This window comes from Acipenser ruthenus, chromosome 45 (assembly GCF_902713425.1).
Source record: "Acipenser ruthenus chromosome 45, fAciRut3.2 maternal haplotype, whole genome shotgun sequence".
NCBI lineage: Eukaryota > Metazoa > Chordata > Actinopteri > Acipenseriformes > Acipenseridae > Acipenser > Acipenser ruthenus.
The window spans coordinates 7,221,907-7,236,752 of NC_081233.1; the positions used below are offsets into that span (position 1 = coordinate 7,221,907).

Sequence of the window (14,846 nt, forward strand, 5' to 3'; positions counted from 1 at the left end):
GCTGGAGCAAATGTCTGTTTTTCTTTTTCTTTTTTTTTTAAATTAATTTTAATAACTTGTATTCAATGTAATGCACGGGTATTAATGAAAGTCAAAACCCCATAATGTAGCCCCTATGAAACGTGTGTGATTAATACATAATAGATTACGTTTCAACGCAAAATACAATACAAGAAAATGCGGTATATTATCTTTTCTGTTTAACATAAATTGGTCTTATATATGCAATACAAAAACAAAGATCGGACCAAAAAAATAGGAACACAAGTAAACTTGTATAAGGGATATACGTGTTCTCCTGCTTCAGTTTAATTATAGGCATGTATTTTCACGAATCTCTAAGGAGATGACGCAATAGGCCCCATCGGTGCAGAGTTCAACCCTGCTCTGGATCTATACATGCAATACGAGAGTCGACAGTAGCTGTGCGGAACTGACTGTGCTGTCCAATTTCAATACAATATACATTTCCCGTCCTCTGATCCCCTGGGACTAACCTGAAGGTCCAGCCGTACTGTTTTGAATGTGATCATCTCTCTCACTCTGGTTAATACGTGTAGGCTGTGTCTGTTCTCCAGTGAAAGCAATACTTTCATTGGAACGGTCAGTGTACAGTATAATTCAATGCGGCACTGCTGTTGCACGCTGAGGTGAACTCGCCTAACCTCAAGCTGGACATCTATTACTATTATCAATCAATTGTAATAGATGCATGATCTTAAAATGTTGCAATTTCAGCGGTGTCACTGAAAAAAACTGGCAACATTACCCCGTTTTGGCGCCAGGGAAAACAATAAAGGTGTTATGATGTTTTAAATGTGCATATTTGTTTGTTGTGCTACATATAGGCTTTATTTAATAGAGGCCTCGATGTAGTCTTTAATTGGTTGAGAACTGTAAACTGCAAGCGATGGATTACGTCATAAAGCATGACGCGTCATGCATCGTGCAACACACATCCTCCCGCCTCCTGTTGCACTCGTGGTTAAAATGAATACCGGCTAATCCCTACGCATTTCCAGCGAGCTTTCATTGCTTTTAGTCTGGAGTTTTTTTTGTTCTGATTAAAATGTCGGTGTCTCGCCATAACATTCGATTTGAAAGCAACGAAGACCAGTTCGCGTCACTGTATATCACTAGTATTGACCGAAAGAAGTATACAAATGTGAGCGTTGCATCCTGTATCGGTCTTTATTCCAATATCGAGATGTGTATTTAAAAAATACTAAAACCGCTGCAGTAAACTAGTATAAACATTAACGTTTAAAACACGTGGCAAACTCGTCACACCAAACCCGCGCGGTCCCGGGTTATACAAATCTTGCAGGGAGTTTGCACACCTGTAAATGCTTACGTCACTGCTTGCGTCAATGAGTTCTTTTGATTTTCTCATCGTGCGGTCTGTCTTAGCAGCGTGGGGGCAATATTAGCTTCCTAATATAGCTGCCGTTTAGTTGATAAAACACTGTTATAAATATTCTCTACATTTGCCAGTTTTTATATATTTTTTTCTGTGAATTTACTGCATTTACTACGCCTGTTACGGCCTGTGTTGCAGATTTGTTCAGTGTGTCTACAGCAAATATTTATATATAAAAAAAAAATAATCATGGAAAATATAATGAGATGCAATATTCATGACCTCCATTACACCATAAGCCATTATGGAATATTAACTTTATTTAATAATTTATGAGCCAGTGACCCAACTCTGCTTTTTAAAGGTCTATTCCTCAGACTTGAAAAAAATACCAATTCCATTCAAGATTTAATACATGGCATTTTTTTTTTCTTTTGCATTTTCATTTGTGTCCATTTTAGATATGCCGATTGATTTTATGAGTAGCAACCATTTTACATCTTACACGGCTTGAGAAAGGCAGGTATGAATATCAATATACTTGAATGTTGAATATTTTGAAATCTATAGCAGCAATAAACGTGCTTCAGAATATATTTTAAGAAACAATATTTCAGTAAGGGGGTGTCAGACATGGCAGGGGGTCACTCCTGTAATCATAGAAGGTTTATTAACCCCCCCTTCCCCCCTCCCTAATTTATGACCACTCCCTAACCAAGGCGCCCTGCAACCCAGACAATAGAAACTTCTTTGAGCGCTACAGGAATGCACAATGGTCCCGATACGGTAGCAGATACAGCCTACATATATGAATTCCACTGACATTAGTGGGATGTATGATTAGGCAGAAGTCAGATTAAGACGCAGAACAAACAGCCATTGTTTTATTCAAACTTTAAAGAAAACTCCTGTCTTATATCACAGATACAGGGTGCAGAAATTGTAATTGGAGACAACAGTCTCCCTCGATTTGATAGGATCCGCTAGATTCGTCCTGGAACACACATATCGGTGCCTTGTCTCGCTTGCGCAATGATGTTCAAATTACAATACGATTACACTTCGTTCAGCAGTAATCATGTGGTAGCCTAAAAGCTAACGATCCCCGTCCTCGTCTCCTTCCCCTGGGTCCAGACACTACGATTGTATAACTTCGATCAATGCTCGTTTTACTGGTGCTCGCTGTGTGTCCCGGCTTGCTGGAAGGAATCCGTGACGTCAGAAGTATGTCTAAACAGCTGTAGTCTTTACATTCTTCTATGGTTAAATCTCCCCTGCACTCTATTGTTTGAAGGGTGTTGTTGGCAGTCCAGTTAGTTTACATTGTCCAATGTTTAAGCACCACCCACCCAGAGTCTTCAAAACGTACTGATGGAAAATAATTTATAAATGCTTATACTGAAAATAATAATACATTTTGACCACAAAAGTATTGCAGAAATGACCGAAACAAATAAATATTAGCCTCACTTTTCAGTTACTTGCAGTACAATAAACATCTTTGAAATAAACTTCGCACACCTGTCCTAAATACACACCTTTGTCCAGCCACCGTGCGAATAGCAATTTGGAACGCGTACAAAACAAAATATTGAGGCCCTTTAAGGCATCTGTATTCACTTGCCGGCCACGCCCTTTGCATGATAAAGCGTTGTGGAAAGAGAGAGCTGCAGAGAGAGAGGGTACCGTTATAGTGCTGCGCGAAGCCTGATGCATTTGAACGGGACATCAATGCGATTCATCGTCAAATCAATTCTGCAAAAACAGATTTTTTTTTAGCAAACCCAGAAGAATTATTCCTGCAGCTTCACGAAGACCAGGGTTTTCTCAACCACACACAGAAGGATTCTTCCCTCCCGTTATACAATATTTGATAAAAAAAATAGCGAGTTTTTGAGTTATTATTTTTGGATTACGCCGTTTTATTTAACAGTTTCGAAAATGCAGTAATTATATTGTGATCCTCTTACTGCAATTCGCAAAGAAGATTTTTGCAAGCGCGGTTGTGATTTACCTTAAATTAATTAATTCGTTCATTTATAAATACAAATACAGTAAAAAATAATAATAATAATAATTCTGAATCATGGCCGAAGCAACTACCGAATGTAACATCAAAGTTCTTTGCCGTTTTCGACCTCTGAATCAATCCGAAATTGTACGAGGAGACAAATACATCCCGAAATTTAAAGGAGACGATACCGTTGTGATTGCGGTAAGTACGTTCATTTTCCCCGTATTACATTACGCAGGAGTGGAGCCTTCATGTTTTGTAGCTAAAACATTCTCGCCAGGCACGCATACACAGGATGCAGACTAGAAAGCTAGAATTTGGTATAGAGGCCAAATGTATATATTTTGGAAAAAGGGTTTAAACGTTATACATCAATAACCTAACCGGCAGGTCAGAACATGTATAATATTTAATTATTTGTTCTTGTCAAAACACACATACTGTGTAATAATGCATTTCTTTCAATAGGCCTATACCCTAAATGTATCGATCGTTTGTATGTGTTTGCAGTTCTTCTAGAATACATACATTATAAAAACATACCATAGCAAAATAACAACAACATCGTTGTTTTACCTCCAATAATACACATTTGTCTGTTTCAACCATACTAATAAACACGTTTTTGTTTTTTTAATCTGTATATTTGCAGTTCATTTTGTTTCAGGTTTTATAATAAAGATGTAAACCGTTTGGTATAGCGTACCTGCAGTGATTTAACCAATTCGTCGTTGGACTGTGTAGTAAAGTTTACCTCTATTACACCTGCCCTAGAGTGCCCTTGCTATAAGATCCATAAGCTACAGAAGCAGAATGTATATGCCAGATGGTGTTTTTTATGTATTCATAAAAAAATAGGTGAATACTGGATCAATGTTATGACCGGAATGCCGTGTAATGGTATATTTTAATCAGTGCACACCCAATGTCAACACCTTTACAAAATGGTTTATTATATAGATTTTGAGCCCCACACACGTCAGGTGAATATAATGTCTGTGTTATATGCAATTTCACATAATGTTTGTGTACAATGTGTCAATCATTATTTGAGTTATGCAGAAAAAAAAAAATATTGAAAATATTGAAAACGATCGGCGTTTTAGAGTCCAGTATAATATGTACATTATATGCAGTATTTAAATGGGACGCAATTTTTTTGCAAATTCATTTAACGCGCTTATTTAAAAACGTTGTTCCCTTCATTTTGCTGCAGAAAAAAATAAAATAAAATCAAGTACAAGTTTGTCAGCCGTCCAGGCACGTTTTATTGTGTGCTACATAACTCCCCGCAGTATGCTGGGATGTGCACTGCGGTGCTGGAGCCGGTGCGGTGCGGATTCAAATTATCCGATTGTTCCTCCCCAGCACTCAGGGACCCAGGTGGGCGCTGCTGCATTCTGTCCCCATCGCTCATTGATTTATTACAAAACCCAGTTTGCTTAATGCGCTTCTGTAAGGAAAGGTCAAGGAAGAGCGTTTCGATTACGTCATTCCATTCCCCGTGTTTTGACTATATATATATATATATATATATATATATATATATATATATATATATATATATATATATATATACCTATAGTTACCCTCACAATAAAATACTCACAATAAAATCATAGCAAAGTGTAATAAAGCACAGTGAAAGCAGGGTAACGCATAGGTGAGCATTGTAAAGACCAGCAAAGTATTGTAAAGCATATTAATAAACATGGCAAACCAGGATAGACTGGTAATTGCATAGTATAACCATGGGGAAAAGCATGGGGGGAACACTACAAAAATACTGTGCAATAATAAGGCAGGTCTTAATTAGGTACGCTGTCCCTTTAAATCTCTCTCAGGGCATTGGGGGAGGGGATGGGGGGAGGGTAACATCGGATGCAGTTTGTCATCCCGACCCCAAGGGATCACAGACCAGTGCTGTAGTGTGACCTGTATATTTAAAGTGCTATTGCTCGGAGAGTTATGAACCCTAATATTAAAATGCTGCCGTACAATAGAGCATAAGAGGATGCTTTGAATAGACTAAATGAGCTTGCAAATTAAAACAAAACAAAACCTGCTCTGTAAATACAAAGGGCAGGGGTGTGTAAGATGGGAGTTTTGCCTGCAACTGATAGAAATGAAATATTTATTATGGAAGTTGTTTCCCCTTTATGAGCTAGCATTGCGCATCCTGCATTTGCAGGAATGAACTTGTCGTATTTTTTCAACATGCAGTCCTATCTAAGCCCACTCCGGTTATTTTGCTCCTTACGAAGGCATTTTTCCAATTTTGCATTTATTTTTAATGTGAGAATTGTCTTTTAGCAGCTCCAGTCCTCAGTACGTTGTATAGGGTTATGAGATGTGAGAAATACAAATGCTGATGCTGTTAATTCAAATACTACATTTTATTATTATTATTATTATTATTATTATTATTATTATTATTATTATTATTATTACTGTTCCCTTAACCTTTATATGTTGTTTGCAATCTCTATGTGGTTCTTATTGCAATTACTCAAATATTGTGTTTTTTTTCCTATTTTTTTGATAAGTGAGTTCAGCTGCCCATCAGATCTGCTTGCCTGTTATAGACGTGTGTAACGAAGGCTAGATGACTAGCATGTGATTAGATTAGTAAGCAGCAGCGCCATCTAGTGCACAGCAGCGTATTGCCTGAAAGAAACTAAGAGAAACTTGATCCACAGTGGCAGGTCACTAGATGGCACGGCTGTTACTTCTGTAAAGAGACTTGGGATGATCTGGCCTTCATAACATCTATGACAGACAACTAGAACTGAAGAGAGCAGCTCCTGAAATCATAATCTAAGCGCCTTAACACAGACTATTGTAAACATAATAAAAAGGTGAAGGGGGGTGGGGGAATCTCCTAAAATATCATTTGAAGCTACCAGCTCTTAAGAATGTGTGCGTTCAGGTCAAATTAAAATTCTTATGAAGAAGAAATGGTTGTCATGCTCAACAATAATTATTTTCATAAGGTTACAGTAAACGTAGTTGCCTTGCCAGTGTCCGGACAAGGAGCAATTACCTTCTAGAAATATGAAACGCAGCGTGTTTAATCATCCACAGTTATGGAAAATGATCTGTCATTCTGACACAGTGGGCTGCTATGATATTCTTTGCTTGCTTTAAGGCCAGATTTTTGCTGTCCTGATTTGTTCTTAGTATTGACAGCATGTAAAGTCACCTCAAAGACTTTGGCCTCGCTGGCATTGTGTGTTAAGCCCCCCAGCTGCAGTCCTGCTGTGAGCTGTCCCTTTAAAAGAGGCAGACACTCTCTCTGCTTCACTGTACTATGTATCTCAGGGTGACTTTGCTTGAAAGTTGCTCCTCCCCACCCCACCCCCCACCCTGGAGTCCCCTTGAGTATTGTCTCACTGTGATACTAGGCATGCTCCATGATGCGCTGTACATGTACAAACCCCAACACAGACACACACAGACACACACACAGACACACACACACACACACACACAGACACACACACAGACACAAACACACACACACACACACAGACACAAACACAAACACACACAGACACACACACAGACACAAACACACACACACACACACAAACACAAACACAAACACACACACACACACACAGACACACACACAGACACAAACACACACACACAGACACAAACACACACAGACACACACACACAGACACAAACACACACACACACACAGACACACACAACACACACACACAAACACACACACACAGACAGACACACACACACACAAACACACACACACAGACACACACAAACCACAGAAACAAGCACAGACACACACACACAAACACACACACACAGACACACACACAGACTCACACAGTCGCACACAAACCACAGAAACAAGCACAGACACACACAGACCACAGAAACAAGCACAGACACACACAGACACAAACACAGACACACAGACCACAGACACAAGTACACGCAGACAGAAACACAGACACACAAACACACGCAGACAACTGACACAAACACACAGACCCCAGACACACACAGAGACACCCAAAACACACCTACATACACACACAGACACACAAATACACAGACACACACCTACAGACACACAAAACCACACACACACATAGACACAGGCACACACAGTTTCAATAAACTATAGAACAATAAAAGGATTTACAGTCATGCTGAGATCTGCACTTTCACACTGAGCCTCAAACGTAGTGGGACTTGCTGAATAACGGCTGCTGTTCGCTTGGGGCAGAAAGAAATGACGTTTCTTCATTTGAAGTAACAGGACCACCAGCTCACCCTGCCCATTAGAAAACACTGCATGTGGTTTGCATTACAGAGATTGTAACTAACAAAGTCATTCCATGAATCGTACCTGTTATGCATTTCCATTGGTTACATAGGGCTCAGATGTGGAGTTTTGAAAGAAACACATGCTATTGTAAACGTGTATTATTATTTTAAAAAACATGGTACTACAGTTGCATAATTTCAGTCTTTGAAGTCCCAGCATAATTAAATAAGACAGCCTTCTTGTAATTCCATTATCTTTTAAATCTTACTCTTACTTCAGAACAATAATGCAATTCAAATAGTAAGTAGCTGCAAATGTCACTGTAATTGATGGGTACATCTCCCTATAGACATGGTTTTGAGCTTGCTTGGAGAATCCTAAATGCTGGGACTCGCAGCCTTCCTCGTCCCATTCAAATCATATGACAATCTGAGCTTTTTATGCTGGTGTGTGCTGTTCAGCTTTAGTCTAGCTGTAGTGGCAAGCATATGTTTGCACGATCAATACAAAAAGGTTTATCACAGATGAGCTATCTGCCCTAGCTTGGAATGAACTATAAAGCAGGGAGCAGATCAGCCTCATTTAAAGGTGCAGTAAACCATACCGGTTTAAAAATATTAACTTGGGAAATATGTTTTCCCCAGAATCGTTGCCCCACTAATTTCAAGCTAAAAATATGTATTAACTTCTTTTAGCTTCGAATTACATTGTTACTCTTTTTTATAATGTTTGTAACCCTTCTGAGCGATTCTTATGAGTTTATTTTTTAGCCTTGATGTAAACAAACTGGATAGCCAACACTGCCTGGTTTCTGATTAAAGAAACTGTCTGGAATTCTACAGAAGGATGCAGTAAACATTCTAGCGTACAACTGAACAGCAGAATTAAGACACACCACAAATTATTAACACCAATTTGTTTAATTAGGGCAGTGGATGTCCTTTAGGATATGTTGCTTAGTAGTTATGTAACAGTCCTTATTTGCATGTATATGAAATGACTTAATAGTTGATTCTCATGATACTCCGATGACACTAACGGATGGATATTGCCTGGGTCTTGCAAATGTCCCACAATTACGTTTTACACTCAAATAGGGTTATTTGGTGTCTGTTTATGAGGTCTATGATAAAGCCCTATACAATCTGAATTTGAATGAATGCTTTGTTATTGGTATTGTCATTGCAAGTGAACTGAGTATTTAATTCAGAAGTAACTACAGAGCACATTGAGTGCAGAAGAAGAGAAACGCCTTCTAAGTGGAAACATAGGAATTAATATAACTGAAGGAGCCTGTTGTATCCAAGATATCACTGACTCGTGATATGAAGTCCTCTGTTTAAAAGTAATTGCTGCATTTTGCTTTGCTGGCAATACACTGCTGTGCTCTAGATGGCGCTGCTGCTTATTAATATAAAGCCACTTTGTTTGATCTAGCTGATGTATCTGTGGCAGGCAACTAATGGAGTCCTAACCATGCTTTACAATCAATTTCCTTATCTTTTATTAGCTTTATTAACATTATATCTGGTCCCCCTTTTATTCTGAGGAAAATCTTTACCTAGTTTAGCAGAGAGAGTTTGAACCACAGTACTTGATAAGGTAACAGCGATAAATATTCCATCTATGAAAAACCTGCAAACTGAAGGATTAAATACAGGAACCAAAATATCTTCAACAAAACAAAATAAGGACCTGTTATACCATTGCTAGCACTAATAAGAGGTTAAAAATGGGTATTCAAACCTTGGGGAGTACTGCAAATACCCCAGCGCTCTGTGATGCTTTAAAATGCCAGCAGATGTGATCAGAAATCCATTCTTCATATTAAAGCTAATAACACTGAGAAAGCCCTTTATTGTCGACTCAGACCATGTGTAATAGATATCCTTTCGGCTTCAATGCCAGAGAGGCAATCTTTATCAAGCCTAAAATGTAATTTAATCCATGCCTCAAAATGTGATCCTGTTTGGGGTATTGCAATGGATAGTAGAGCTTGATCGTAGCATCCTGCTACTTTTCACGTTGGAGAGACGAGGCAGGGTCATAGGACAAAACAGCTATAATCTGCAATTAGAAGGGATAAGGTAATCAGAAAGGGTGTGTTCTTATTATAGGAATTGATTGAATAGTTGTGTCAACCCTGCCCTGGACTGGAGGGAGCACCCTTTCTCTTAGGGGGTGAGGGAGCAGTTCAGTCTCCATGCCTCAAGCCTGCCCTGGACTGGAGGGAGCACCCTTTCTCTTAGGGGGTGAGGGAGCAGTTCAGTTTTATAAAAGGTTTATAAAATTCCCAGCAGTTTTAAAATATAGAGCACAAACAGCAGCGTGTTACTCTAAGCATATTACAAAGAACATGTCAAACCACAGTAAACTATAATTTAAGATGAAAAGCTCCAAGACACAGTATATTTCAGTATATCATGGACCATGCACTCAAGATTTAAAGCAGGTAATATTTTATAATTTAGTGTTTATCTTTTTTTTTTCAGAAGCACACCTCATTTTTTGTTCTTGTTCGAAATATGTTTTTCCTGTGGTTGATGCAATAGTGGCTTTAGGGGAAACAGTTGAGACATATATCAGATTCAACTGAGCATTTCTCAGTCAGAGAGGAAGGGATGATGTATATCTCCCCTCTCTGGTCCAGCGCTGCCACACTGTTTGTTTCTCAGTTTTGTCTCAATACTGTGGAATTTTCTGAGAGACTTGGAAGGCAGGCAAGCGAGACTCACCTCCCCTGGGATCCTGACAGTAGCAATTCCCATAACACCCTGACGCAGTCTTCATTAGATAACTCAAACGAGGTCGGGAATCGATGAGGTCAAACACGCAGCAGCCTCATGAGGAGAAGAGGCTGGAATGCCTAAAGCAATCTTCAGTTAAAAACAGGCGATGCAGGCAGTGGCAATACAATGTTTCTGTACTCGTTAGGGATTTTAAGAACCCCTTGCCCATCACTTCTAACCCGGTTCCTAGGAGCTGGTGGATCTCAAAGTAGTGAAACAGCAATACATTAAGTACACATTCCTTTTTATACAGAGCTTTTACTAAAGTACGTGTATGTTATGGTGAGTACACATACGCACTTTAGTATGGAGATTCTCTTTAGTTCTAGTTACCTACCATACATATACAGCTACCAAATGTTTGGCATCACCCTATAGAATTAACACGTTTTGCTTCATAAAGTCGAATGAAACCTGCTGAATAATGTTACGTTAACATATTGAATTACACACCGCTTTGTAGTTTTCCATATACTTAAATGACAAACATTTCAATTTTCATTTTGTAGTTTCTTTGATTACATGTTAAATAAAAGATCTAACTTAAGTTTATAGTATTTTTTTCAATCCTAAAATTCTAGGTGATGCAAGACTTTTGGCCAGAGCTGTATTTGTGGAGAGCTGAGCAAAGATTTAAAACCGATTTTAACCTTGTATTAGTACTAGCAATGTTAAAACGGGTCCCTCTTTTTTTGTGCTGTTGAAGATATTTTGGTTCCTGTACTTTTTCCTTCAGTGTGCAGATTGATGGAATATTTATTGCTGTTACCTTATCAGGTATTGTAGTTCAATCTCTCTCCACTAAACTAGGATTGTCTTCACAATAAAAGTAGGACCAGTGATAATGTTAATAAAGCTAATATAAGGTAAGAAAATTGATTGTAAAGGATGGTTGGCACTCCTCTAGTTGCCTGCCACAGATATATGTAATATAGGCTAGATCAACCAAACTGTCTTTAAATTAGTAAGCACCAGCGCCATCTAGTGCACAGCAGTATATTGCCAGCAAATCACATATATATATATATATATATATATATATATATATATATATAGAGAGAGAGAGAGAGAGAGAGAGAGAGAGAGAGAGAGAGAGGTGTAACTGCAGTGTACAGAAATGAAAGGTTTTTTTGGATGTACACAAAAGGTTGAAATGATTAAAAAATAATTTATTTCACAACGTTTTAGACAAACGCCCTTCTTCAGCTGTGTAGAAAGAAAGCTAAAGAAGGGCTTCTGTCCAAATTTGTTTAAAGACAGACAGCTCACCCCAGCGTCTCTCTAACTGGAAGCTTTGAGTGGCTCGCCAACGCTGTGCTTTGCTGTATTATACATTTCTATTCTTGCGGTTATTGAAGCCTGCAGCATTGGAGTGCCTGGGCTCTGCAGTAGCAATCTGCATACAAAAGTCTTTATGTATTCTGTGTGCAACACGTGCTGGGATGGGAAACAAAGCTGGTGTATCTGGGGAGGTGTCAGAGTCTATTAGAATTGATATCATTCTGTCGAAGGGAAAACTGTGTTATTTAAAATTGTGCCTTTGCTGTTTATGCTACTGGGGAATTTCTAAACAAACTGTAGTGCTTAATATTGACACACAAAGGGGGCTAGGCAGGCAATTCAAGGGAAACTATTTGGCAGTTTTAATTTGAGGCCGTATTCACAAAACTTTAAGGGTCCTCATTAGGGGTGTGCAGAAACTCACTCGGAATTGCCTTTAAGAAGTATTGATCTGCAGGTAATCAATAAATCCATTCGTGACCGCGTTGAATTTCAAAACACAAAGGTGTCCTTCCCTCATGTTTACAACCAAGTACCACTCAATGGCAGTTAGCTTCTGCAATGAATATTCTTCCAAATGGCTTTTGAAACACTCAACTGTTATATTGTATGTAGGAATGCATCATTAATGTGATGCTTCTAAATACAGGAGTGTTGGTAAACTGCATGTGAAAATAGAGGCTTCGATTCTCTTAAGTGTACTTAACTGCTTTTCATTTTTAATTTCAGCGATTGTCAGTGCAGGCATTATTGTCTCCTCCTGTCTTTGGTACATTAGCATTAACATTAACTGTGATTAGTTATTGGAGTTCAATGCTCTGTTTGCGATTAGTCTTTATCTTGTATTCTCTGTCTAGCTTCCAGTAGTGAAAGACAGAGCTTGAAAACGAAAACTGCTTCATCTCATTTTAGCCCACTAGTTGAATCTTCACAGATCAGAAAATGTGTCTGGCTGCTAATCAACCTGGTATCCTCCACTGAGCATTTCTTACTTGGAGGAGAGGCCATTATGTAATGTTTTCTTTTTCTATACAATTTCAACGGCTCCATCTGTGGTCTACAGACTTGCAGATAAAGACTGCCTACATGCACTGAGACAAACATTCAAACAGACACTGCTTGGAATGTATTCAAGGACAAATGTTTCCTAAAATGAATGGGGTCTACATAGCATTAGATACACATGGAAAGCCGTATGTGTAAATAGACAAGCTTTAATGGTAGCGCCCTTAGAGGTGAAATAACTTCCATATGAAGTATTTAATTGCTGTTGTCACTTGAAGTCTTATAGATCCTTGTCCTGTTGAAATCTCAATGTATTTTTTTATGGTGAGCACAGAAAAGAAATTGAAACACTCAAATCAGTGCTGTCACAATTGGCAATGGTGTCCCTAGCCTTATAAAAGTTTACCAAGGTATTTTTGCACCGTATTTTTTCAGTTTTGTCATGCTTATATTATGCATTTACCATAGTTTACCCAGGTTTGCCATGTTTTTTGCAATGCTTACCTATGCTTCACCATGCTTTCACTGTGCTTTATTACACTTTGATGTGCTTTTACTATGGTGAACATTTTATAAGGGTGCCATCAGCACAGTACAGCAGGTGTGCACTGTTCATATCATAATGCCAATCCAGTAGCACCGTCATGAGCTTTGTTGATCAGGTCTTGGTTAAAAAGCGCATTGTTTGGTCACAATCATCAGAAACCCACACAGACACTCGCATTCAGCGCAAAGGACACCTGAGAAAGAATGAAAGCTAGAGAAAGAGTGAAAAAGAGACTATGGTTTTTTTATTGCGAATAAGACTCAGCCATTTGAGAAGCCAGCTTTCAGCAATGCAGCTGTGAGCACAATCAATCTGCTAGTCTTCAATAGGAATCTATTACTGCAACACAAAATGAGACATTAATGACTCCCCCACTCTCTTAATAATACATCTTTATCTCTGTCTGAAATTTTAAAGTGGTTATATCGAACACAATTGTAGTATGTTGATCTCAGATGTGCAGTTTTGTGAGAAACGCTCACGATAGCTATGAAACATGGATACTATACCGTGTTAAAGAAATTTCTCAGTTTGCTTGTCTTGCTTTCAGGAAGTCTATTCTTGTTCTGAAAAGTACCTGAAACAAATAAAAGATACCAGAATGCATTGCAATGTGAGTTGAAAAGCCTGAACTGTCCCAGACTGTCCTAGTCTATACAGAGTCATATGATAACCCTAACTAAGTCTACACCTTTATTTGGTCTGAATTATTTGCCACTCAAAAATATTAAGACAAACCCACAAACCCCCAGAAGTGACGGGCGAGTGCTTTAACCTATAGCGCCACCTAGATGAAGCTAGCATTTTAACAGCTGTAACCACATGCATATTTGGTGCCAGCTCTAGCACTAAGAAAAGCCTTTGCTGTGGTCCGTGTTGGAGTTAGTGAAGGTCTCTGTGCTCCAGGTTGTGTGGTAATCACCCACAATGTATTTTTTTTCCCTCTGGGTCAGGCCCTCCTGTTGTTTTCAATCTGCATTTCCATGGCAGCTGGAGTTGCTAGAATCTTCCCAGGGGGTGTTGCCATGGAAATGGCCGCACAAGTGCGTGCGCTGGGCTTCTTAGTCTCAGTGTGCTGATTCGGCATATTATGGTCAAAATGACCTTAGCTAAAAATATTACTGAAGAATGAAGTAAGTTAAAAACATACTATCACTGCAACATCCATTGGCTGTTCATAATCATCATGGCCTACATGTAAAAATATAATGGTGACAGGCAGACAGATAGAGAGACAGACAGATTCATACATCCCCAGATTGTGGTAATCTCTGGTAACCAAGATTGATCGCAATTGGATAAGTTTTAGATATACCTTTTTAAAAGTGTACTATAGTAAATGCATTGCAGAGTCTGATAAGGAATAGTATAACATAGGCAAGCATTGTAAAGCCCAGAGAGGTATAAAGGGGTTTGAAAGACATGGCAAATCCTGGTAAAGTAAGGTCAATTCACAGTATACCCATAGCAAGATTACTGTGCACATTTACAGGGTAAACTTTTATAAGAGTAATCATGTAAGTGAAACATATATAAAGACAGACAGA

General features: G+C 38.7%; 1 protein-coding gene across 3 annotated transcripts in view; it reads left to right on the forward strand.

Moving 5' to 3' along the window:
* Positions 1 to 3,022: 3,022 nt before the first annotated feature.
* The window catches only part of LOC117962471 (kinesin heavy chain-like), a 44,646-nt gene continuing 32,822 nt past the window's right edge, over positions 3,023 to 14,846 (forward strand). For all 3 annotated transcript variants that reach the window (XM_034914235.2, XM_034914237.2, XM_034914236.2), the window contains exon 1: positions 3,023 to 3,575. In XM_034914235.2, coding sequence (XP_034770126.2) covers positions 3,447 to 3,575 — 129 coding nt within the window. In that variant the 5' untranslated portion in view covers positions 3,023 to 3,446. The remainder of the gene's footprint in view (positions 3,576 to 14,846) is intronic.